Source organism: Somniosus microcephalus, chromosome 16 (assembly GCF_052327205.1).
Source record: "Somniosus microcephalus isolate GS21.2 chromosome 16, FLI_Smic_1.0, whole genome shotgun sequence".
Lineage (NCBI taxonomy): Eukaryota > Metazoa > Chordata > Chondrichthyes > Squaliformes > Somniosidae > Somniosus > Somniosus microcephalus.
In genome coordinates this window covers 16,598,247-16,625,759 of record NC_141002.1, presented here as the reverse complement: position 1 = coordinate 16,625,759, position 27,513 = coordinate 16,598,247, and the positions used below count along the sequence as shown (strand labels likewise).

The following is a 27,513-nucleotide window of genomic DNA, read 5'->3' as shown; positions in this document are numbered from 1 at the left end:
TATTGGTCTACAGTAGTCAGTTTCTTGTAAATTAAAAAAATATTATATTCTAAAGCTTTTAAAAGTGCCCTTGTGCCTAAAAACATCTTTTTAGAGCCTCCTTGAAGGCCTGTAAATGAGCACAATTAGTGGAAACTCGTATTGGTGAATAATTCGATCTGGGACCGTGGTCAGTTTTGTGGCACAATGTTTTTTAAAACTAGCGCAAAAGATTTCAGGCGAATTGCGCTGAAAAAAAACAGTGGAACCGAGTGGAAACTCCAGGCCCATATAACTATATACTCTGCATCTACATTGAATTGGACAGTCTTAGCCTGCAGAGACTCATCTTCAAGCATTGAGGGTTGTCTGGTGTACAAATAAAACAGTCTGGAACCCATCCAGGAATTTGCGGTGCATGAAGTGACCTCAGACCACCCTGGATCATTCTCCGCCCTGCAAAGCTAGGACAGGGCAAACAAAACAGGTTTGTATTTTCAGATGTCAATGCAAATAGCTTCCTGGTTTCTGCCTGCAGATTTTCCCATCCGGAATCTCCCTCGCGAGATCAACACTGAGCAAGTAATTCCTGGCATTCCCCTTGGTTCCCCCTGTTGAATAGTGTGGTTTTGATAGAGGGCTTTCGTGGCCATTATAAAGAAAGAAAACTTGCATGTCCAAAGCGCCTTTCACAACCTCAGGTCGTCTCAAAGCTCTTTACAGCCAATGAAGTATTTTTGAAGTGTAGTCACTGTTGTAATGTAGGGAAACATGGTAGCCAATTTGCGCACAACAAGGTCCCCCAAACAGTTGACCAAAAGCTTGGTCAAAGAGGTTGGTTTTAAGCAGTGTCTTAAAAGAGGGGAGAGAGGCAGAGGTTTAGGGAGTGAGAGATTCATTTAAGACCAGAATTGGAGGAGCGTTTGTAGGACTGGTGGAGGTTACAGAGATAGGGAGGAGCAAGGCCATGGAGGGATTTGAACACAAGGATGAGAATTTTTAAATTTGAGGATTTGCTGGACTAGGAGCCAAAGAAAGTCAGCGAGCACAGGGGTGATGGGTGAGCGGGACTTGGTGCAAGTCAGGATACGGGCAGCAGAGATTTGGATGAGCTCAAGTTTACAGAAAGTTAAAAATGGGAGGCCGGCCAGGAGAGCCTTGGAATAGTTGAGCCTGCAGGTAACAATAGCATGGACGAGGGTTTCAGCAGCAGATGAGCTGAGGCAGGGGTGGAGACAGGCGATATTACGGTGGAAGTAGGCGTTCTTGGTGATGGACAGGATATGGGGTTGGAAGCTCAGCTCACAGTCAAATAGGACACCAAGGTTGCAAACTGTCATGTTCAGCCTCAGACAGTGGCCAGGGAGGGGAATAGAATCAGTGGTGAGGGAACGGAGCTTGTGGCGGAGCCTCAGACAGTGGCCAGGGAGGGGAATAGAACCAGTGGTGAGGGAACGGAGCTTGTGGCGGAGCCTCAGACAGTGGCCAGGGAGGGGAATAGAATCAGTGGTGAGGGAACGGAGTTTGTGGCGGAGCCTCAGACAGTGGCCAGGGAGGGGAATAGAACCAGTGGTGAGGGAACGGAGCTTGTGGCGGGGACGAAGACAGTGGCCAGGGAGGAGAATAGAATCAGTGGTGAGGGAACGGAGTTTGTGGCGGGGACGAAGACAGTGGCCAGGGAGGGGAATAGAATCAGTGGCGAGGGAACGGAGTTTGTGGCGGGGGCGAAGACAGTGGCCAGGGAGGGGAATAGAATCAGTGGTGAGGGAACGGAGCTTGTGGCGGAGCCTCAGACAGTGGCCAGGGAGGAGAATAGAATCAGTGGTGAGGGAACGGAGTTTGCGGTGGGGGCGAAGACAGTGGCCAGGGAGGGGAATAGAATCAGTGGTGAGGGAACGGAGCTTGTGGCGGGGGCGAAGACAGTGGCCAGGGAGGAGAATAGAATCAGTGGTGAGGGAACGGAGTTTGCGGTGGGGGCGAAGACAGTGGCCAGGGAGGAGAATAGAATCAGTGGTGAGGGAACGGAGCTTGTGGCGGAGCCTCAGACAGTGGCCAGGGAGGGGAATAGAATCAGTGGTGAGGGAACGGAGCTTGTGGCGGGGGCGAAGACAGTGGCCAGGGAGGAGAATAGAATCAGTGGTGAGGGAACGGAGTTTGTGGTGGAGCCTCAGACAGTGGCCAGGGAGGAGAATAGAATCAGTGGTGAGGGAACAGAGTTTGTGGCGGGGACGAAGACAGTGGCCTTGGTCTTCCCAATGTTTAATTGGAGAAAATTTCTGCTCATCCGGTATTGAATTTTGGACAAGCAGCATGACAAATCAAATGCAGTTGAGGGGTCGAGAGAGGTGTTGGTGTGGTAGAGCTGGGTGTTGTCAGGGTACATATGGAACCTGACGTTTTTTCGGATGATATTGCCGAGGTGCATTTTGTAGATGAGAAACAGGAGGGGCCAAGGATTGATCCTTTATGGACTCCAGAAGTAACAGTGCAGGAGCAGAAAGAGATGCCATTGCAGGAGATTCTCTGGCTACGACTGGATAGATAAGAATAGAACCAAGTGAGGACGTCCCACCCAGCTGAACAACGGAGGAGAGGCATTGGAGGAGGATGATATGGTCAACCGGATCAATGGCTGAAGATAGATCGAGAAAGATGAGGAAAGATAGAGCACCACAATCACAGTCACACAGGATGTCATTCGTGACTTTGATAAGGGCTGTTTCAATGTTGTGGCAGAGTCGGGAACTTAAGTGGAGAGGTTCACACATGGATCTGCATCTGCTTAAGTGACCTCCCTGATAACTTATTTGACAACTCTTATACCCTGTGGGCCAACAGAGATCTGCCTGACTTCTCTTTCTCCATCTGCATTTTGCTTGGGATTTCAACCCTTCACTATTGTGATCAATTTGTTTCATAAACTTCAATTAGGTTAGTTCAAACTCTGCTCTGTTCTAAACAAGCCAAACTCCTATTAGCTTTCCTCACAACTTGAATTCCTGATACCCAGCATTATCTTCAATATTTACCTCTTCACGTTCTCGCCAGTAATAACATAATTCCTCAGCGTCACTGACCAGAGCTGTACGCAGTACTCCAAAAGGGTTATATTGGTCATCAGTGCTGTGTATTTTATACAGGATATTTTGGTTAGGTTTTGTGGACTTTGTGTGGTCGGGGGAGGGGGATTAACTTCATCAGTTATGTGCAGACTTGATGAAAGAAGTTTTTGTTTATCTTGAGACACTTACATGACATGGTTTGTAACTACGTGAACAACTGTGATGCAGCATCTTGGATTGTGGACTCTTGTGTCTTGTCCAGTATGGAGTCATCCATTGGAAAGAAGGTCGCAGGTTCGACTGCCTCTCCAGGGACTTGGGTACAAAACCCAGGCTGTCACTCCAGTGCAGTGGTGAGGGAGTGCTGCACTGTCGGAGATGCCGTCTTTTGGATGAGATGGTAAACTGAGGCCCCGTCTACTCTCTCAGGCACTATTTTGAAGAAGAGCAGGGCAGTTCTCCCCTGTGCCCTGGCCAATATTTCCCCTCAACCACCTGCACCAAAAACAGATTATCTGGTCATTGCCTCATTGCTGTTTGTGGGATCTTGTGCACAAATTGGCTGCTGTGTTTCAGACATTACAACAGTCACTACACTTCAAAAGTACTTCATTAGCTGTAAAGAGCTTTGGGATGTCCTGAGGTCATGAAAGGCACCATAGATATGCAAGTCTTTCCTTCTTTCTTCCTAATACCAGGTTGTGAGTGGCAGGCTTGCGTCTCAGTTCCTGTTTTTCTGATGTCTGCTAGCAATAGCATTGCTACTTTTGGCCATACTTTCTGGATTCTTTCTCTGCTTTAGTTCTGACTCTTTCTTCTCCCTTATCGTGCCTCCCCTCCCCCACCTCCCATTGCCAGTGTGTCTCTAATAGACAGAGGCACAGTTTGCAGGTGTGAACACTGTTAAATGTGTGTGCCCAATGATGAGGTCAGCTCCAGGGACCCGGGTTCGAATCCGGCCTCGGGTGACTGTCTGTGTAGAGTTTGCACATTCTCCCCGTGTTTGCGTGGGTTTCCTCCGGGTGCTCCGGTTTCCTCCCACAGTCCAAAGATGTGCAGGTTAGGTTGATTGGCTATGATAAAATTGCCCCTTAGTGTTAGGGGGATTAAATACGTGGGGTTACGGGGATAGGGTGAGCTATGTGTTGGTGTAGGGGTTACGGGGATCGGGGGTGGGATATGTGTCGGTGCAGGCTCGATGGGCCGAAATGGCCTCTATCTGCACTGTGAGGTTTCTGTGATTTCTGTGATTTTGATAGTGAGCTGGTGTTGCAGCAGTTTTTTGGAAGGTTGGTTTCGTGGGGCCCACCCAATTTCAGGGCTTCATACAGGATGAGAACAGTCTGTAGCCATATGAATAATATCGGTTCTACCGCCCAACAGGTACTATGGCTGCTTCTCCATGGACGTTGTTGCCAGTGTCGCATTTGGTACACAGGTGGACTCCCAGAAGAACCCAGAAGACCCATTTGTCAAACATGCAAAGATGATCTTTAACGTAAATTTCTTCAAACCACTTATTTTTCTCAGCAGTAAGTCTCACCACTTTTATTGTTCTCCTCCTGTTCGATCCTTTCAGCCATATCTATTGGTATTGTAGTGGTCATGTTACTGGACTAGTAATCTAGAGGCCTGGACTAATAATCCAGCGAATGTGAGTTCATATTTCACCATAGCAGTTTGAGAACTGAATTCAGTTTAAAAATCTGTAAATAAAATTATGGTATCTATAAAAGTGACCATGAAGCTGTCGGATTGTCATTAAAAACCCAACTGGTTCACTAATGTGGGAAGAAAACCTGTCGTACTTACCCGGTCCGGCCTAGATGTGTCTCCAGTCCCACATGCCCTATAAATTTCGTAAGAGAGCAAAATCCTTTTTGATATTCAGAAGGCCTCCAAAGCATCTGATATGCGTGCAGGGACAACCAAATTAAACTTTTCAAAAAGCACTGACATCAGCGAGATTCCTTTGTAGTTTGCAGGTTCATAGAAATTTCCCTTCTTGTGGAAAGGATTCACAACTGTGCTCTGGAACCCAAAGGGTATGTGTACTTCAAACAGAATCCTATCACCAACCTGAGAATGGCAGTTCCAAGACAAGCCTGTGGTTCCTGGCACTCTACTCCAAGACTATCACTGTAAGAAATCACACAACACCAGGTTATAGTCCAACAGCTTTATTTGAAATCACAAGCTTTCGGAGCACTGCTCCTTCGTCAGGTGAAGTGGAGAGATGCATAAAAACACAGCTTATATTCTCTGACTATATAAGCTGTGTTTTTATGCATCTCTCCACTTCACCTGACGAAGGAGCAGTGCTCCGAAAGCTTGTGATTTCAAATAAAGCTGTTGGACTATAACCTGGTGTTGTGTGATTTCTTACATTTGTCCACCCCAGTCCAACACCGGCATCTCCACACCAAGACTATCACAGTCTCTTTCCTTCCTTCCCATCACCTCCCCCACGCACACGCCACCCACCACTTCCCACCCCACCGAGAAAAGCTTTTTGGAGTTCAGCATGAATAGCATCCACATCTGCCCTGCCATTAGTTAGAGGATGGAGTATGGAGTCAACTGGTTCATGGTGGCTTTTTATCTATCCCGTACACTTCACTGGCTTTTCCAACGTCAGTGCAGAGTCTATTGGGACAGACATCAACTCAATTTAGTACTCTCTAGTGGATGCCCTGAGGGGCTTGTGAAGAGAGCAAGCCAGCAGAGCTGCACAAAATGCAACTGAACATCATGGCACTGCGGATTTAGATGTAGATTCTAAACTTTGTCCTGATATCCCAGTAAAGCCTCTCATGTTTAGTCTGCTGCTCATTGCAGCCATGAAAATTCAACCACTTGAAGTTTCTAATGACATTTAGTGACAGGCCCTATTGTCATTGTTTCTAAGTGGTTACGTACATCGCTACTAGATTTCCCCCCCCCCTTTATTACTTCCCTCCTCTACTGAAGGTGAGGACCCTCATTGGATTCAGTTCCAGGACTATCGACACCTATGACACCATAGCCCAGCAGAGTCAACACCTTCAGGGAGTGGGGGCGGGGGAGGGTAGTGGGGGGGGAGGAGTATATGGGGGAAGAAACCCCTGGTATATGATGTATGATGAAAATTCTTCTGTCTTCTATTTCAGTAATATTCCCCTCCTTCATGATGCCTGTTCGGCAATTTATGCCCCGTACATCCATGAGCAAGGTGAATGCCTTCTTCATCAAAGTGATTAAAGATATTATAGTCCTGAGGGATCAGCAGCCTTTGGATCAGGTAATGTCCCACAGTGCAAATATCCAACTTTCCCTCCCGCTATCTGCTCGTGTACGGTTTCTGACTCCTCTCTTCATGTGGTCTCGCAGCCATTGCTAACCATTCCCTGTACTATTGAAATCCAGTTAAGAGAGATCTGGGCAGTGCATCGCCCTTTCACCTCTCTGTCTTGGGTTCAAACTGGAACATAGGAACAGGAGTAGGCCTTTCATCCCCTAGAGCCTGTTCCGCCATTCAGTTAGATCATGGCTGATCTGTGTCATTACTCCATTTACCTGCCTTGGTTCCATATCCCTTAATACCCTCGCCTAACAAAAATCTATCAATCTCAGTTTTGAATTTTCAATTGATCCCCCCCAGCCTGAACAGCTTTTTGGGGGCGAGGGTTCCAGATTTCCACTACACTTTGTGTGAAGAAGTGCTTCCTGACATCATCCCATAACAGCCTGTCCCTAATTTTAAGGTTATTCCCCTTGTCCTGGACTCCCCCACCAAAGGAAATAGTTTCTGCCTGTATCTAGCCTATCAAATCCTTTAATCATCGTAAACACCTCAATTAGATCACCCCTTAATCTTCTATACTCGAGGGAATACAAGCCTGTTCTATGCCCCGCCCCGCCCTCCGTTTCCTCTCTTTCACACAACAGCTGCTGGCGCAAAACCATAAGCAAAAATATTCAACTACAGGAGACCCAACCTTCATCATAAGGTAAATGCAGTAACATTTGTAGAAGTCATGTGATCAGACATCACATGGTCGGCTGTCATGTGGTCTGAATGTCACGTGATCAAGCCTCCAGGAATCCCTCCAACCAGAGTTGGCAACCTAGGGTGCTGCGAGTCTAAGCCTGAGGCCTGTTCAGGGCATAATACGTTTAGTACCCAATAATGAGTACTAACTACTTCGTCAGTGCTGAATCTGTGCAGGTAATATAGGCAAGGAACATTAAGGCCCCATTTCTAATGTGAATGAGGCCTGCTCCCCCAGACTTGGCGAGGAAGGACCACGGGGGTTAAAGATTAATTTTTTGGCTAGGTCACCATGACCTTCTAAAAGAGCCATTATAGGCCCCTATATACATATGTAATGAAAGAGAATGACAATCTGTACAAGCTGCAGATGTTGAAAATCTCACCCTGTGTGCCAACGCACACACATTGAGAGGGCCATAAAAATAGCTTACGAGCTGACCCTTCATTATCGGTCGAGGTCATTATCCACTCCCCGGTCACGGGTACCTCGCATTTAAATCACGTCATCAAATTACCTCAAAGTGCTTTTGGAGTGCAGCAACTATTGTCCCACAAGCAGCCAGGAGATGAATGTTGTCGGTTTAGGGAGGAATGCTAGCCTGGATACTTTTGCACAATAAACATGAGAGGTCTTTTCTTCAAATGGTGGCCGGCGATCTATGACTTCCACCAGAATGGGCCTCAGTTTAATGGCTCACCTGAAAAAGTGGTAATGATTTTTTTTGGAAACTATCTTGCCATCTGTTTACTCTGAGGAGGGAATGCCAGTCATAGAGGACAATGCATTCCGAGACATCTGCTTGTGTGCACATGTAGATTAGGTAGAATCTATACTTACAATCAGTGCAGACATATAGCACAAGATATAGGGGTCTGTCCCCGCCAATGACGCCAATCCTCGCCCTAGCCACTGCCTAAGGCTGAACCAGACTGTTCACAACCTTAGCATCCTAATTGATCCTGAGCTGAGGTTCCGACCCCATATCCTGTCCATCACCAAGACCACCTAATTCCATCACCGTAACATTGCCCATCTCTGCCCCTGCCTCAGATCATCTATTGATCTGAGATTTAAAATTATTAATTGAGTGAGCATCTATTGCTTTTTGTGGGAGAGAGTTCCACATTTATACCACCCCTTATGTGAAGAAGTGTTTCCTAACTTCCCTCTTGAATGACCTGGCTCTGATTTTAAGGCTATGTCCTCTTTTCCTATACTCACCCACCAGCTGGCGTCCCACCTTGCACCCTCTGTAAACTTGATCTCATCCAAAACTTTGCTGTCCATGTCCTCAGCGTCAGCTGTGGCTCAGTGGGTAGCACACTCGCTTCTGAGTCAGAAGGTTGTGGGTTCCAATCCACTCCAGGGATTTGAGCACGATAAAGCTAGGCTGACACTCCAGTGCAGTGCTGAGGGGGTGCTGCGCTGTTGGAGGTGCAGTCTTTCAGATGAGACGTTAAACCGAGGCCCCGTCTGCTTTCAGGTGGACATAAAAGATCCCATAGCACTACTTTGAAGGGGAGTTATCCCCAGTGTCCTGGCCAATATTTATCTCTCAATCAACATCACTAAAACATCACATTGCTGTTTGTGGGAGCTTGCTGTGCGCAAATTGCTGCCACGTTTCAACAGTGACTCCACTTCAAAATTACTTCATTGGCTGTAAAGCGCTTTGAGACGTCCGGCGGTCGTGAAAGGCGCTATACAAATGCAAGTCTTTCTTTCTAACTCACATGAAGTCCCGTTCACCCATCACCCCCTGCTAGCTGACCTACATTAGTTCTGGCAACACCTCGATTTTAAAATTCTCAGCCATGTTTTCAAATCCCACCATGGCTTCGGCGCTCCGTCTCTCTGTAACCACCTCCAGCCCTACAACCCTCTGAAACCTCTGTGCTCCTCGAATTCTGGCCACTTGCCCATCCCGATTTTCATCACTCCACCATTGGCAGCTGTGCCTTCAGCTGTCTGGGCTCTCAGCTCTAGAAATCTCTCCTTAAACCTCTCCGCCTCTCTTTCCTCATTTAAGACACTCCTTAAAACTTACCTCTTTGACCAAGCTTTTGGCCACCTATCCTAATATCTCCTTATGTGGCTCAGTGTCAAATTTTGTTTGGTAATGTTCCTGTGAAGCGCATTGGGACATTTTACTATCTTAAAGGTGTGATATAAATGTACGGTGGTGTTGGTGTTGATATAGGGGTCTGTCAGAGCTCCCTCAGGTTGCCCTGGCAGCACAGTTCATCTCCAGAAAAGGGAAACATAGAAGATAGGAGCAGGAGTAGGCCATTCGGCCCTTCGAGCCTGCTCTGCCATTCAACGAGATCACGGCTGATCATCCAAACCCTAGCACCCGGTCCCTACACCGACAGCCATCCCACCCAAGCCCTATCCCAGTAACCCCGTAACCCCACGTATTTAATCCCCCCTAACACTAAGGGCCAATTTTTTATCATGGCCAATCAACCTGACCCGCACATCTTTGGACAGTGGAAGGAAACCGGAGCACCCGGAGGAAACACGGGGAGAATGTGCAAACTCCACACAGACAGTCACCCGAGGCCGGATTTGAACCCGGGTCCCTGGCGCTGTGAGGTAACAGTGCTAACCACTATGCCACCGTGCTGCACTGTGTACTACAGCAGCATGTTGTTTCCATTTTCCATATTGAATTTCATGCTGTTTTCTGTTGGAAACTGGTTTCCACTTCAGTGTAGGTGTTACAAGAAGCTGTCTATTTTCTTTGTGTTAACATTTTGCTCATTTAAGGCGAGGGATGTCATTGCAGGGGAATGGAGGACGTTCCATCATCGGCATCAGCACTCCCAGGTTAGCTGTAGCAGTCAGAAGTCAAGTGAACATCCATCCCCTCTGCCCCCAACAAGGTTCCTCAGCGCCAGCCTCAGAATATTGCCCCCTACTGTACACTGTGACAGTTTTCCATTTTTTACACCAGCCTCCGGTGTCAGCTGTGGCTCAGAGGGCAGCAATCTCGCCTCTGAGTGAGAGAAGGTTGTGGGTTCAAGACCTACTCCAGAGACTTCAGCACAAGATCTAGGCTGGCACTCCAGTTTAGGAACATAAAAAAAAGAAAGACTTGCATTTATATAGCGCCTTTCACAACCACCAGACATCCCAAAGCACTTTTGAAGTGTAGTCGCTGTGGTAATGTCAGAAACGCAGCAGCGAATTTGCAGACAGCAAGCTCCCACAAACAACAATGTGATAATGACCAGATAATATGTTTCAGTGATGTTGATTGAGGAATAAGTATTAGCCAGGACACCAGGGCTAACTCCCCTGCTCTTCTTTGAAATGGGCCATGGGATCTTTTAGGTCCACCTGAAAGAGCAGACGGGGCCTTGGTTTAACATCTCATCCGAAAGACATAGAAACATAGAAGATAGGAGCAGGAGTAGGCCATTCGGCCTCTCGAGCCTGCTCCGCCATTCAATGCGATCATGGCTGATCATCCAAGTTCAGTACCCGGTACCTGCTTTCTCCCCATACCCCTTAATCCCTTTAGCCTTAAGAAATATATCCAACTCCTTCTTGAATATATTTAACGAATTGGCCTCTACTGCCTTCTGTGGTAGAGAATTCCACAGGTTCACCACTCTCTGGGTGAAGAAATTCCTCCTCATTTCTGTCCTAAAAGGCCTACCCCTTATCCTTAGACTGTGACCCCTGGTTCTGGATTCCCCGACCATCGGGAACATCCTTCCTGCATCTAGTCTGTCCAGTCCTGCCAGAATTTTATAAGTTTCAATGAGATCCCCTCTCATTCTTCTAAACTCCAGCGAGTACAAGCCCAATCGACCCAATCTCTCCTCATACGTCATTCCTGCCATCCCAGGTATCAGCCTGGTGAATCTTCGCTGAACTCCTTCCATGGCAAGAATATCCTTCTTCAGATAAGGCGACCAAAACTGCATACAATACCCAAGATGTGGTCTCACCAAGGCCCAGTACAACTGTAGCAAGACATCCTTGTTCCTGTACTCAAACCCTCTCGCTATGAAGGCCAACATACCATTTGCCTGCTTAACCGCCTGCTGCACCTGCATGCTTACCTTCAGTGACTGGTGCACAAGGACACCCAGGTCTCGTTGCACTTCCCCTTCTCCCAATCTATTGCCATTCAGATAATAATCTGCCTTCCTGTTTTTGACACCAAAGTGGATAACCTCACATTTATCCACGTTATATTGCATCTGCCATGCTTCTGCCCAATCACCCAACCTGTCCAAATCATCCTGTAGTTTCTTGGCATCCTCCTCACAGCACACACGTCCACCCAGCTTTGTGTCATCTGCAAATTTGGAGATATTACATCCAGTTCCCTTGTCTAGATCATTAATATATATTGTGAATAGCTGGGGTCCAAGGACCGATCCCTGCAGTACCCCACTAGTCACTGCCTGCCACTCGGAAAAAGACCCGTTTATTCCAACTCTTTGCTTTCTATCTGCCAACCAGTTCTCTATCCAAGTCAATACCTTGCCCCCAATCCCATGTGCCTTAACTTTACACGCTAATCTCTTATGTGGGGCCTTATCGAAAGCCTTCTGAAAGTCCAAATACACCACATCCACTGGTTCTCCCTTATCTATTTTACCAGTTACATCCTCAAAAAATTCCAGTAGATTAGTCAAGCACGATTTACCTTTTGTAAATCCATGTTGACTTTGTCCGATCCGGTCACTGTTTTCCAAGTGATCTGCTATTACATCTTTCATAATGGACTCTAGCATTTTCCCCACTACCGATGTCAGGCTTACCGGTCTGTAATTCCCCGTTTTCTCCCTACCACCTTTTTTGAATAGTGGGGTAACATTAGCTACCCTCCAATCCATGGGTACTGTTCCAGATTCCATCGAATGTTGGAAGATGATCAGCAATGCATCTACTATTTCTAGGGCCACTTCTTTAAGCACCCTAGGATGTAGATTATCAGGCCCTGGGGATTTATCGGCCTTCAATCCCATCAATTTCCCTAACACCATTCCCCTACAAATACTGATTTCTTTCAGTTCCTCCCTTTCATCAGACCCTATGTTCCCCGACATTTCTGGGAGGTTATTTTTGTCCTCCTTTGTGAAGACAGAACCAAAATATGTATTTAATTGGTCAGCCATTTCTTTGTTCCCCATTATAAATTCCCCTGATTCTGACTGCAAGGGACCTACGCTTGACTTCACCAATCTTTTTCTCTTCACATATCTATAAAAGCTTTTACAGTCAGTTTTTATGTTCCCTGTAAGCTTACTCTCATATTCTATTTTCCCTTTCTTAATTAATCCCTTTGTCTTCCTTTGTTGAATCCTAAACTGCTCCCAATCCTCTGGATTACTGCTTTTTCTGGCCAAATTATATGTCCTCTCCTTGGATCTTATGCTATCCCTAATTTCCCTCGTTAGCCACGGTTGAGTCACCTTTTTTGTTTTATTTTTATGCCAAACTGGGATGAACAAATTCTGTAGTTCATCCATGCGGTCTTTGAATGTTTGCCATTGCCTATCCACCGTTAACCCTTTGAGTGACATTCCCCAATCAATCCTACCTAATTCGCGCCTCAGACCATCGTAGTTTCCTTTGACGGCACCTCTGACAGTGCAGCACTACCTCAGTACTGCAGTGGAGTGTCAGCCTAGATTTTTGTGCTCAAGTCTCTGGAGCGGGACTTGAACCCACAACCTTCTGACTCAGAGGCGAGTGTGCTACCAACTTTTTTTAAAATTACATATTATTTATAAAACATTAAAAACATTTACAACATCATGATCATTCCATTGTATCATACAAATCTATTCCGCCACTCTGCACAGCCATTCCTCCACCACATATTAACATCAAAACCTGAAGTTTAATTTGTCTCCCATAACATATCTTAATCTATTGTACTTTAAAAATTGATCATAAAATATTATCTTTAAATTCCTTTCTGAATAAAACATCCACAGTGCCTTATAATGATCTTTTAGCTTATATTTAAAATACTCTTTTAGATTTATTCTCGTCCCCTTAAAAAACAGAGCATTCCTTCTTTGCACAATCATGAATCTAGCCGAATTGAACATTAAATTAATTGCCGCTCTGCTAGACTCGGCCAGACTCTCCTGCAATCCCCATCTCAAAATTGAGTGCCACAGGATTCCCATTCTCGCTCTTCGGTCCCCACCCAGCAAAAAAACCTCATACAACTGTCGAACATAGTACTTAAAATCCTTTAACTGCGGACATAACACCAGTAAATGGGACAGAGTCTCATCCCATGTCCCACACACTGGGCACGTTGCCACCTTCACTCGCCCAATCTTACATAAGGCCGCCACAGTAAAAATTCGGTTATGAGCCAATTTGAAATCGAGTTCAATCCACTCTGGACATTTAAAATTTGCCCACACTCCCTTCCAAATCTTGTTGAAGTCCAGCTGTGGGTATATACTCTGCCAAAACTCCTGACCAGCAGGTGTCTTGAATCTCCATTCTCTAAACACCTCATAGAAATCTCGAGTATTTCAGTTGTCAAATTGGACCAACTCCTCCCCTTTCTCCAGCAGAAAGCTTGGAAAAGCGGGACACATTTTACTTCCTTTGGAGATTCCCGCATTTATTTCTTCCATCCAATCCTGTGGCATTGCCCTCACAATCTTCTCATACATGATCATCATTGCTTTTTCCTCTACCTCCTGATCCTCCTCCCAAACCATGTCCCTCACTATTGCTTACGGCAACCAACCTGGAATTACCTCGTATAATACATCTTTCACATATATAATCCCAGCTTTTATAAAAGCTTGATTAAATAATACCTCTCCTTCAATGTTGACCCATCTGCTCAAAAATAAGGACTGTTCCAAAAATTCCTCAGCACCCTTGGGCATAAACTGCACACTTTTTAAAAATTGGGCCCAAGTCTCTACAACCCCCTTATAAAACCTAGGGAGCGGTTTAATCGATTTCAAAAACATATTATTGTATTTCATATACAATATCCCCAGACCACGGTGCAGCACGGTGGCATAGTGGTTAGCACTGTTGCCTCACAGCGCCAGGGACCCGGGTTCGAATCCGGCCTCGGGTGACTGTCTGTGTGGAGTTTGCACATTCTCCCCGTGTTTGCGTGGGTTTCCTCCGGGTGCTCCGGTTTCCTCCCACAGTCCAAAGATGTGCGGGTTAGGTTGATTGGCTATGATAAATTGATCCTTAGTGTTAGGGGGATTAAATACGTGGGGTTACGGTGATAGGGTGGGACATGTGTTGGTGTAGGGGTTACAGGGATCGGGTGGGATATGTGTCGGTGCAGGCTCGATGGGCTGAAATGGCCTCTATCTGCACTGTGGGGTTTCTGTGATCTGATCTGTGACCACCTATCCCACTTCGTTTTAAAAAATGCTCAAAACAACTCTTCCAAAAACTTGTATTTGACTTCTGAAGAAATCTCTTCACCCGTTTGATTCTAAAGGTTTTTTTTTCAAATCAGTATCTGGGAAATTGAGTCCTCCCTGATTTCTCCGTCCAATGATGGTATTGTAAGCAACCAAGGCTGGTTTCCCTTTCCATAAAAACCTCACACAAGCCTCTTGGATGGACTTTTCCGCCCACTCAGGACACCACTGTCGCTCTTCCTTGCACTTTCAACCACTTTCTTTCCCATCTTCCCAAAATCTTTTTAATTTTCATAACCTTCAGTTCCCAATTTAATCGATCCACTTCATCCCTGTGCTTCTTGCACCCCTTATGCACCCCCAGAACTTCCAAAACCTCCACCACCTTAAAGGGGCTTTCCCCCAACCATTCCCCTCTACCCCTTCTCACAACCAGGCATTGAGACTTACTATAATTCACTCTGGCTCCTGAAGCTCTACAATACTCCTCCACTACTTCCATAGCTTTCCTCACTGACTCCCCATCTCTCAACGTTAAGGTTGTGTCATCTGCATATTGGTGTATCACCGACACCCGCTCGGAACTGGGAACCGCAATCCCGACTACGCCTTGTTCCTTTCGCATCATATAACCTAATGGTTCTGCTACCAATGCATACAACAATGGGGACAGGGGACAGGGAACAACAGCAGCTTCTCTTGCTCTAGAAAATATCTAGTGCATCTTTCTCCCTCCAATTCATCTTTAGCTTTTGCACGGCGAATGGCTCCCTTGCATTTTTCAGTTTGCAATAATTCCCACTCTCCCTTTAAAACCACCCACTTGGTCTCTGCTCCCTTATCCCCTCCGTCAACTGCTTTACAGACATCCGTAAACCTTTTGTTTATATTCTCTTCTCGACACCGGTTAGCTGCCTCTCTCTCTTTCCCATAACGTACCGAAAAAACATTTACCTCATATTTGAAATTGTCCCACTAAATGCTTCTTTTTTTCAAGAATAAAGGTTCCTTCCGAGCATTCTTTATTATATTTAAAATCCCTTCTTTATAAGCAATTTCTTTCAGGTATTAATTCTTTAAAATCCACACCCCTGGACCGATCTTAACTCTGCTGTTCCTAATTATAAGAACCAAAGCCGAGTGGTCACTAAAAAATACTTTATTATTGTAATAAATCTCCATCACCTCCGAACTTAACCCTTCCTGCATTAACACAAAATCTGTTCGGCTCTGTTTTAAAACATCACCCACCCAATCTCTTCTGGAGAACTCCCTTTTTATGGGGTTCCGATCCCTCCATAAGTCTCTCAAATTTAAATTTGCCATCAGTTTTACAATTATCCCTCTGGAGTTATCATCCTTAAAGGTTACCTGGGCTGAAATGTCCATCCGAGATAAAAATACATTAAAATCCCCCACTATACAAGGGTTTTCTGCCTCTGCCACTTCAGTGAATAACCACCGAAAAAACTCGCAAAGCTTGCAATGTCGTTCGGTGCATAGATATTAAAGAGATCGCAATTAAATTTTTACCTTTAGTTGTAAAAATCTCCCCTCAGTGCCCTTGTCCACCAAGGCAACGTTCTCTTTTATGGATGGACTCACCAATACAGCCACCCCTCTATGGTTATTGTTTGCACAACTTCCAAACCTTGCAAACTCTTTCTAGGATATCCTCATCCCAAAAGGTTTCTTGCAGACACAAGTCAGTGCCTTTAACACACTGCCATAACTGCTGCAATTTCTTCCCACCCCTCAGTCCGTTCACATTAATCGAGACCAATGTAATCATAAGGGAAGTGTAGCTGATAGGAACAGGGAGAGGCAATACACACTTAATGGCACAGTTTTAAAGAGTGTGCAGGGACAGAGGGACCTGGGAGTTAATGTGCATTGGTCCCTGAAGGTGGCAGGACATATTGAGAGAATGGTTAGCAAAGCATATGGGATCTTGGGCTTCATAAATAGAGGTATTGAGTACAAAAGTAGAGAAGTTATGCTGAACCTTTATAAAGCACTAGTTAGGCCACAACTGGAGTATTGCGTCCAGTTCTAGTCACCACACTTTAGGAAGGATGTGAGGGCCCTTGAGAGGGTGCAGAGGAGATTTACCAGAATGGTTCCGGGGATGGGGGATCTTAGCTACAAGGACAGGTTGGAGAAGTTGGATTTGTTTTCATTAGAGCAAAGGAGGTTGAGGGGTGATTTAATAGAGGTGTACAAGATTATGACGGGTCTGGATAGGCTAGACGGGGAAAGGCTGCTCCCATTAGTTGATGGTACAAAGACTAGGGGACACAGATTTAAGGTTTTGGGCAGGAGATACAGGGGGGATGTGAGGAAAAACATTTTTACCCAGCTAGTGGTGAGGACCTGGAAGTGGTGGAAGCGGAGACACTCGATGTTTTCAAGGGGAGACTGGATAGGCACTTGAGGGAAATAAACTTGCAGGGCGACGGGGATAGAGCGGGGGAATGGGACTGACTGGATTGCTCTACAGAGAGCCGGCACGGACTCGATGGGCCGAATGGCCTCCTTCTGTGCCGTATGAATCTATGACTCTATGATAATCCTCCCATCCTTTAATCTCCGGCCCTTCCCTCCTCTCATGCTGCTTCCCAATATTTCGGGCAGCTGTTGCTTTCTCTTTATCACCTCCTGTTTGAACCTTCCCTGCAGTTTCAGCCTCTTCCTTACATTAGGTTTGGGCCGAGGAGCTGCCTCCTGCCCCTCACTAACCTTTCCCTTTCCACGCGATGCCACCCCACCCTCCACTTCCATGTCTCTGTCCCCCTCTGACTCCTCACTCTCGAGCTCTTCTATAATCTCTTGTTGCTGCTCCCCGTCAGATACATAATCTCCCTTAGAGTCTTCCTGCGATCACGGTTTCGCCAACAGTGCCACTCCCGTCAGCCTCATCTCCACCACTGACCCTTGCTCCCCGTTTCTTCTCTCTCTGGGACAATGGCGCATCTGCACCTATATTGCTCCCTTCTGGCGTCTTTGTCTCCCTGCTTCCGTCCTGCTGCCCCATTAAGGCTCCTGCCTTTTGCACCCTCTCCTTGTCTTGCCCCCACTTGCTCCCCGAGATGTCCGACTCCCCGTCTTTCTTTGGAGTACTTACACTTACCCTGCACCCTGCTCCTGCCTCCTCTCCCCCCGCGGACACCAGATTCTTTAGGGAGAGTTGAGCCGTATTATGGCTCGACTCTGCCCTCGCCCCGTGCTGCCCTCTGCTGTCTTTGTCCTTTTTCACTGTATTTGGTGTGTTTTCTACCATCTCCATCCTGTTCTCTGCGCCGCAATTTTCTGCCTCTTCCTGCGCTATTTTCTCCTTCCATTCACCAGCTGTGTCCTTCGCCTGCTCTGCTCCTCCAGCCTCTCCACTCACACTTCCTGCTCCTTCTCTCATCTCCTCATCACTCAAGGGGCTTCTTTCTGCCTCACACTCACAGCGGGTGGGGCCTTTGTGAGACACCCCACAGCTCTCCGCCTTGCAGCTCCAGGCGATGTGTCCAGACTCTCCGCAGTTATAACTGTACAAGTCTGGATAGCTTCTTAAAAGATGGTTGTGCCCAAGACAATAATAACAAACCTTCGCCTGGTTATCATGCAGTACTCGGAAGTACTGCACTCCTTCCATTGGCTCGAATTTCATGATATACGGCAATGACTTCACCCCCTCTGGGAACCGCGTCTTTACATAATGGGTTCCATCTGCTACCCACGTTCCTGGATAGTATCTCTTTATTGCTGAGCAAATTTTAATGTTCCACGACTCCAACTTTTTTACTAACACATCGTCCTCAATATAAACCGGCAGGTTTAAGAATGAGACCAGCGCCTTTTCAGAATATAGCAGAGATACCTCCAAGAACTTACCTCCAACCTTCAAACTGAGTAAAAGTCTTTCCACCTCCTCTCGGCCACTGACCGTCACCTTGAACCCAACATTCGGCTTTGGTCGGCAGGCAAAGCAGCTTCCCTCACCGCAGTCCTCATGTACCGCCTGGATAATATCCCAAGCTCATATCTCCTTATCCTCGCACTGAACCACCACCGTGTTTTCTTTTCCAAACCTCCTGGGGTCCCGGCCCAAATCTTTGGGTCCTTTTTTCTCCCTTCCCCCAACATTTTCTCCTTTGATTAAATTCATCCTGGGAATATTGTCCTCTGAGGGGTCCGGCACTCCGGGCCCCTCAGCAGCCATCTGGCTGCTGTTTAAGGACCAATTAGGCCCTGAAACCACCACTAACTTTTTACAAACTCACCCCAACTCCCTGCAGTAATCAAGCACCCAGCAGCACCTGCTCACTCTTAGCCCCTCCCACCTAGAGAGTACTACCAACTGAGCCACAGCGAACACTGCAATAGAGACCTAAGAGTAGACCATTCGGCTCCTCGAGCCTGTCCTGCCATTCAGTGAGATTATAGCTGATCTGAATCCTAACTCCATCCACCCACATTGGCTCCATATCCCTTAATAACCTAGGCTAGCAAAAAGCTATTGATCTCAGTTTTGAAATTATTAATTGAGCTAGCATCTACTGCTTTTTATGGGAGAGAGTTCCACACTTCTATATCCTTTGTGTGAAGAAGTGTTTCCTAACTTCTCTCTTAATTGGCCTAGTTCTGATTTTAAGTTTATGTCTCCTTGTCCTAGACGCTCCCGCCAGCGGAAAAAGTTTCTCTCTGTCTACACTATGAATTCCTTTCAAAATCCTAAAAACTTCAATCAATTCACCTTCTATATTCTAGAGAATACAAGTCTAGTTTATGTGATCTCTCCTCATAATCTAACTTTTGGAGCCCTGGTAACATTCTGGTGAATCTGCGCTGCCCTCCTTCCAAGGCCAATATATCCTTTCTAAGGTGAGGTGCCCAGAACTGTACACAGTACTTTAGATGTGGTCTAACCAGGGCTTTGTATAGCAAAACTTCCTCCCTTTATATTCTAGCCCTCTAGTTATAAAGGCTAACATGCCTTTAACTTTTTTTATTATTTTTTGCAACTGACTACTACATTTTAGTAATCTGTGTACATGGACCTCCACTGTTTAAAAAAAAAAGGACCGAGGGAGCAATGCGCTGTCGGAGGTGCCATCTTTCGGATGAGGCGTTAAACCAAGGCCCCGTGTTCCCTCTCAGGTGGATGTAAAAGATCCCACTATTCGAAGAAGAGCAAGGTAGTTCTCCCCAGTGTCCTGGCCAATATTTATCCCTCAACCAACACCACTAAAACAGATAGGCCTAGAAATTCATTGACGCCACTTTTGGGGCACTAAAGTGGGGCGTCCGCTAAAGTTAGCGTCCGCCTCCAAATCTAGGCCACTTCTCCGATATTCATTAGCTTCGCCCTACTAGTTCGGGCGAGCGCTAAAACTGCTGTTGGACGCCTCTCTCTGGGCGCTAAGCCGGAGGTGGTGATCGATAGCGCCTAGGCCGGGCGCAGCGCAGGTGCGGCCATCTCGTGACTGACAGCAGACACCCTGGCGCCGGCCAGCTCTTAAGGGGGAAGGGTCGACTGTGTCTGCTGCCACGCCCTGGATAGTGGAGCCCTCCAGCTAGGCCTGAACACTGCTGCTGGACCCAAATAGCGCCTGAAGACATGGAGAAGGCCCGTGAACGTGCGCAGCGCTTCTCAGAGCGTGATCTGAGTGTGCTGCTTGCTGCTGTGGAGAAGAGGCGCCATGTTTTGTACCCGGACAATGGCAAGAAGGCGACGGTCCGCGTCTACAGGAGAGCCTGGAGGCATGTCGCCACCAAGCTGTCAGCCAACAGCGACGTCCCCAGGACCAGTGCCCAATGCCGCAAAAAGATAAATGACCTCACACGCATTGTCAGGGTGAGTACCCTTTCCAATGACCTCCTCATCCTTGCATGTGCACCTCACATTATGGGCAAAGGGACCTGAAAGCTCTAATGGCCAGCCTTCATCCAGCAGCTATGGCACAGGCATGAGCATCAATTGCACATTCTGCACTGAACACACTGGCCAAGCTATTCCACCATGGGAGGCAGTGCACACCAGATCATGGCGACACACTGGCCAGGCTATTCCACCATGGGAGGCAGTGCACACCAGATCATGGCGACACACTGGTCAGGCTATTCCACCATGGGAGGCAGTGCACACCAGATCATGGCGACACACTGGCCAGGCTATTCCACCATGGGAGGCAGTGCACACCAGATCATGGCGACACACTGGCCAGGCTATTCCACCATGGGAGGCAGTGCACACCAGATCATGGCGACACACTGGCCAGGCTATTCCACCATGGGAGGCAGTGCACACCAGATCATGGCGACACACTGGCCAGGCTATTCCACCATGGGAGGCAGTGCACACAAGATCACGGCGACACACTGTACTTAGAGGCCGTCCTTTCTCTTGCAGGCCAAGCTGGCGAATAATCGCAGGAGCCGGACTGTGACCGGGGGAGGATGACCCCATTTCCAGCCACTCACCAACCTGCAACATCGCGTGGAGCGCCTCATGGGTCGCCGGGTGATTGGGCCCGTTGCATGTGGAGATGCCGACCCTGTTCTGGGAAGCAATGTTAAGGACATCACCTTTTGCACCTCTCTCGTCCCACTTGCGCATCAGATCTACATCCTTTGCCACTGTCCGACCAATGCGCTGAATGCCACCACTCATGCATCCCGCACTGACGCCCTCTCCTCACTCTAAAGCTACTCTTGTGCCTTCCTGCTTTCAGATGGTCAAGAGGAGGTCCCTCAACTTGCCAGTGACAGACCCTCCGAGGAGGAGCAGGAGGAGGAGCAAGAGGAAGGCGGCCCATCAGGGGAACCCTCAGCCGCGGCCACCCAGGCCAATGTAGGGGACACGTCTTCCCTGGAGGGCAGCGTGGCGGAAGTGTCGAAGGGGAGGGGAGCTCCTGGGACCTGCATGCTGCAGAAAGGCGGGAGGGGGGTGGAAGCTCGGCGGCCTTCTCCCCAGAGGGGGGATGCGTCGGAGGGGAGTCCAATTGCTGGGCCCAGCGGCCTCCAGCAATGCAGGAAGGGTCGGCCAGCTCGGCGGCCTTCTCCCCAGAGGGAGAGTCCGGCCTCCAGTCAGGAGATGCTCTTCGCCGAGGAGATGGAAGGCCTCGAAGACTTGTCCGCGGACTCAGAGCGCCGGCACACGGAGCTCATGGCGGTAGTGTCACGGTTGCCTGAGTCCATCGATTCCCTCTCTCGGAGTGTGGCCGAGTTCGGGCCCTTAGAGGCCACCAGTCGGGCGGAATACCGGGCAGATCTTGCAGTGACTGGCCAGGTGATTAGTGGTGCCGTCCAGTCACTGGCTGCTCTGCTGCGGGCAGTGAACAGGTCAACACGGGCACTCACTGCTGCCACACTCGCTGTGTCAGCCAGGCATCGCCAGGGCACCCGGCGCGCTGCAGCAGCACATCGGTCTGTCCCTCGGCAGATTGGTGCGCATGCTGCAGTGCTGGCCCGGGCGACTGCCAGTGTCTCAGGCGACCAGCGAGCGCCTGCCATCCGCCAGCTTGCCACCATTCCTCCAGCCGCCACTGCCACTCCCCCAGTGGAGCTGCCAGGAGCTGCTGCAGCGACTGATGCTGGCCAGCCACAGCTGCAGCAATCAACAGCCGGCCGCTCGACGCCCAGACCTCGACTAGGCCGACCCCCAAGGGCATCTGCCGTCACGACATGTGCCCCTCAGGAGCCTGCCCCCAGCCTTGCAGCAGCCAATGGCCTTACTTTGAGGCGGAGCAGCAGGGCGGGCAGGGGCCAGCCAAAGATGGCCAAGGCATCGCCCTAGCGGGCCAAATATTCGAATGTGTGGCCATTTGTGTTTGTTTCTTGAGGCCGAGAATTGGATGTTAGTTTTTTGAAGGCCGATGATGTGATGTTTGTTTTGGACGAAGGCCGACAATAACGGCCATTTTAGTTGCCGTATTTTGTTAATCCTCCCCAGGTTGTGGGAGCGAGTAATGTGTTTGAGTGTTTTTTGTGGGTTTCCTCTGTTTTTGGTTTTCATGTGGGAAGGGCCCAGAGTTTGTACAATAAAGCATTTTATTTATTCACATTGTCCATGTTTGATCTTTGAAGTGTTTGTTGCCTTAACTGGCTGCGGGCTTGCGGAGCGGCTGCAATCATGTTCTATCATTGGCGCAAGCCATTCCCTGACAGGGGGCCTAGAAGTGACGTTCAGTAAGCCGACGACGGGCGGCCCTTGGACCTTGTGCGTCCCTCCTGGGCTGGTACTCCTCATCCTCGTCGTCCTCATGCTCCTCCTGCTCCTCCTCCTGAGGTGGTGGTCCAACGTGAGGTGGCAGTGCCTGAGTCCTGCGGATAGCCAGGTTGTGCAGCATGCAGCAAACGACGACGAATTGGGAGACTCGATCCTGCGAATACTGGAGGGCTCCCCTGGAGCGATCGAGACAGCGGAACCGTTGCTTGAGCACGCCGATAGTTTGTTCTATGAGGTTCCTCGTCGCTTGATGGCTCTCATTGTATGCCTCTTCAGCAGGGGTCGTGGGCGCACGGAGCGGGGTCATGAGCCAGGTACACAAAGGATAGCCTTTGTCCCCGATAAGCCATCCTCTTGGGGGAGGCTGTGCCTGGAACATGTCAGCCACAGTTGTCTGTCGCAGGATAAAGGCATCGTGGCTGCTGCCTGGAAAGTGGGCATTGACAGCTAGGATGCGCTGCCTGTGGTCACACACCAGCTGTACATTGAGGGAATGGTAGCCCTTCCGGTTGCGGTACTCCTCGGCATGCTCAAGAGGTGCCCGCAAAGCCACATGCGTGCAGTCAATGGCGCCCTGCACCATGGGGAAGCCCGCTATTCTTGCAAACCCCAGTGCACGCTGCTGCTGCTGCTTGTCCAGGGTCATGGGGAAGGAGATGAATTGATGTCTCCTTCTGAAAAGGGCTTCGGTCACCTGGCGGATGCAGCAATGCACGGCGAACTGGGAGATGTTAGCGATGCCCCCAGTAGCGGATTGGAAGGAGCCGGAGGCATAGAAGTTGAGAGCCACCGTCACCTTCACTGCCACCGACAGAGACGTCCTGCGCATCAGCTGTGGCTGCAGATCTCTCTGAAGCAGCCGGCAGATGTCTGCAACCACCTCCCTTCGGAATCGCAGCCTCCTAACACACATCGCGGCAGACATGGTCAGATAGGAGGTCTGCTGGCGGTATACCCTGCGTGGGTAAGGCCTCAGTTGGCGACGCCTGTTGCCCCCTCTGCATCTAGCCAGGGCTGCCACTCTCTCACGGCGTCTGTAAGCCCTTCTGGCATAAGGCTGAAATTCAGCATTGCCACCCAATGCAGCCCCCATTATATGCTGGCAAACACTGAGCTCTGAATGAAGGCTAAGATAATTGGTAAGCTCTGGCCTGAGCCAAAAATACCTGTCCAAGTGTTGGTCCAAACCAGTAAACTCTCCTCCTTGGTCTCTGTCCAAAAAACCGTTGCACAAGAGTGAATGCTGCAAAATGGCTGGCCTTTATACTGCTGGGTAAGTGCCCTTTAATTAGCGCTCCCCCCGGCCCGGCTGGCCTGTGTACCGTTCCACTTCACAGTCGCTCGGAACGCCCGGCGCACAATGGGCGGCGCGAGTGAAGTTCCGGTTTGGGGCGCACAAAGGGCGTTGCACTATTATATGACGTCATGATCTGCGCGCGCAGCAGGGCGCGCGCTAAGACTTTGCGCCGGCGCTAAATGTGTCCTGAAGTTGGGGAAAGGCGCAGATCGCGCTGCGCCCGGGCGATAAGCGCCTAGCGCTCGAGATCTACTCCCCCTAAGGCGCTAACGGCTGGCGCGCCCAACTGAATTTCTAGGCCTTTATCTGGTCATTCATACCCATTGCTGTTTGTGGGACCTTGCTGTGTGCAAATTGGCTGTCACATTCCTACATTACCACAGTGACTAAATACACAAGTACTTCATTGGCTGTAAAGGACTTTGGGACATCATGAGGTTGTGAAAGAATCATAGAATGGCTACAGCACAGAGGAAGGCCATTTGGCCCATCGAGCCCATGCTGGCTCTCTGCAAGAGCACTTCAGCTAGTCCCACTCCCCCGCCCTTTCCCCGTAGCCCTGCAAATTTTTTCCCCTCAGGTACTTATCCAACTCTCTTTTGAAAGCCACGATTGAATCTGCCTCCACCACCCTTTCAGGCAGTGCATTCCAGATCATAGCCACTCACTGCGTAAAAAAGTTTTCCCTCATGTCGCCTTTGGTTGTTTTGCCAATCACCTTAAACATGTGTCCTCTGGTTCTAGACCCTTCTGTCAATGGGAACAGTTTCTCTCTATCTGCTCTGTCTAGACCCCTCATGATTTTGAACACCTCTATCAAATCTCCTCTCAACCTTCTCTGCTCTAAGAAGAACAACCCCAGCTTCTCCAGTCTATCCACGTAACTGAAGTCCCTCATCCCTGGAATCATTCTCGTAAATCTTTTCTGCACCCTCTCTAAGGCCTTCACATCCTTCCTAAAGTGCGGTGCCCAGAATTGGACACAATGCTCCAGTTGAGGCTGAACCAGTGTTTTATAAAGATTCATCATAACTTCCTTGCTTTTGTACTCTATGCCCCTATTTATGAAGCCCAGGATCCCGTATGCTTTTTTAACCGCTTTCTCAGCCTGCCCTGCACCTTCAACGATTTGTGCACATATACCCCCAGGTCTCTCTGTTCATGCACCCACTTTAGAATTGTACCCTTTAGTTTATATTGCCTCTCCTCATTCTTCCTACCAAAATGTATCACTTCGCACTTTTCTGCATTAAATTTCATCTGCCGCATAGGATTACATTGGATATATGGCACAGAAACAGGCCATTCGGCCCAACCAGTCCATGCCGGCGTTTATGTTCCTGGATTGGTGCTGGTTCAATAAAGGGCAGGATTGGGTTTTAAATATTCCTGGATGTAAGGGTGTAACATTTGCAATTCTCCAGTCCTCTGGCACCACCACCATATCTAAGGAGGATTGGAAGATTATAGCCAGTACCTCCGCGATTTCCTCCTTAACTTCCCTCAGAATCCTCGGATGCATCCCATTCGGTCCTGGTGACTTATCAACTTTAAGTACAGACAGCCTTTCTATTACCTCCTCTTTATCAATTTTTATCTCAAACAGTATCTCCACAACCTCCTCTTTCACTATGACTTTGGCAGCATCCTCTTCCTTAGTGAAGACAGAGGCAAAGTACTCCTTTAGTACCTCAGCCATACCCTCTGCCTCCATGCGTAGGTCTCCTTTCTGGTTCCTAATCTAGCCGTGCCTCTAGCCAAGCTGTTCCAGTACAGCTACAACACTGGCATCTATCCGACAATGTGGAAAACTGCCCAGGTATGTCCTGTCCTGTCCACAAAAAGCAGGACAAATCGAATCCGGCCAATTCCTGCCCCATCAGTCTACTCTCAATCATCAGCAAAGTGATGGAAGGTGTCATCGACAGTGCTATCAAGCGGCACTTACTCACCAATAACCTGCTCACTGATGCCCAGTTTGGGTTCCGCCAAGACCACTCGGCTCCCGACCTCATTACAGCCTTGGTCCAAACATGGACAAAGGAGCTGAATTCCAGAGGTGAGGTGAGAGTGACTGCCCTTGACATCAAGGCAGCATTTGACCGAGTCTGGCATCAAGGAGCCCTAATAAAACTGAAGTCAATGAGAATCAGGGGGAAAATGCTCCACTGGCTGGAGTCATACCTAGCACAAAGGAAGATGGTTGTGGTGGTTGAAGGTCAATCATCACAGCCCCAGGACATCGCTGCAGGAGTTCCTCAGGGCAGTGTCCTAGGCCCAACCATCTTCAGCTGCTTCATCAATGACCTTCCCTCCAACATAAGGTCAGAAATGGGGATGTTCGCTGATGACTGCACAGTGTTCAGCGCCATTCACAACTCCACAGATAATGAAGCAGTCCATGCCCGCATGCAACAAGACCTGGACGGCGTTTAGGCTTGGACTGATAAGTGGCAGGTAACATTCACGCCACAGAAGTGCCAGGGAATGACTATCTCCAACAAGCGAGAGTCTAACCAACTCCCCTTGACATTCAACGGCATTACCATCGCCGAATCCCCCACTATCAACATCCTGGGGGTCACCATTAACCAGAAACTTAACTGGACCAGCCACATAAATACTGTGGCAACAAGAGCAGGTCAGAGGCTAGGTATTCTGCGACGAGTGTCTCACCACCTGACTCCCCAAAGCCTTTCCACCATCTACAAGGCACAAGTAAGGAGTGTGATGGAATACTCTCCACTTGCCTGGATGAGTGCAGCTCCAACAACACTCAAGAAGCTCGACACCATCCAGGACAAAGCAGCCCACTTGATTGGCACCCCATCCACCACCGTAAACATTCACTCCCTCCACCACCGGCGTACCATGGCTGCAGTGTGTACCATCTACAAGATGCACTGCAGCAACTCGCCAAGGCTTCTTCGGCAGCACCTCCCAAACCCACGACCTCTTCCACCTAGAAGGACAAGGGCAGCAGGTGCATGGGAACACCACCACCTCCAAGTTCCCCTCCAAGTCACACACCATCCTGAATTAGAAGTATATCGCCGATCCTTCATCGTCGTTGGATCAAAATCTTGGGACTCCCTCCCTGACAGCACTGTGGGAGTACCTTCACCACACGGACTGCAGCGCTTCAAGAAGGCGGCTCACCACCACCTTTTCAAGGGCAACTAGGGATAGGCAATAAATGCTGGCATTGCCAGCGACGCCCAGATCCCATAAACGAATAAAAAAAAAATCAGCCCCCCCCTCCTACTGCCTGTTTACTGTTGATATGCCTATAGCAGACTTTTGAATTCCCTTTTATGTTAGCTGCCAATCTATTCTCGTACTCTCTCTTTGCCCCTCTTATTTTCTTTTTCACTTCTCCTCTGACCTTTCTATATATAGCCTGATTCTCAGATGTATTTGCAACCTGACATCTGTCATACGCACTCTTTTTCTGCTTCATCTTACTCTCTATCTCTTTTGTCGTCCAGGGAGCCCTGACTTTAGTTGCCCCCCCCCCCCCCCGTTCCCCCTA

General features: G+C 48.6%; 1 protein-coding gene and 1 long non-coding RNA gene across 3 annotated transcripts in view; one reads left to right on the top strand and one right to left on the bottom strand.

Moving 5' to 3' along the window:
- Positions 1-27,513, bottom strand: part of LOC147105988 (uncharacterized) — a 310,673-nt gene that overhangs the window by 191,227 nt on the left and 91,933 nt on the right. The window lies entirely within an intron of this gene.
- Positions 1-27,513, top strand: part of tbxas1 (thromboxane A synthase 1 (platelet)) — a 315,721-nt gene that overhangs the window by 215,059 nt on the left and 73,149 nt on the right. For both annotated transcript variants that reach the window (XM_086008606.1, XM_086008607.1), the window contains exons 8-9: positions 4,425-4,573; positions 6,191-6,321. In XM_086008606.1, the coding sequence (XP_085864732.1) occupies positions 4,425-4,573; positions 6,191-6,321 (280 nt within the window). The remainder of the gene's footprint in view (positions 1-4,424; positions 4,574-6,190; positions 6,322-27,513) is intronic.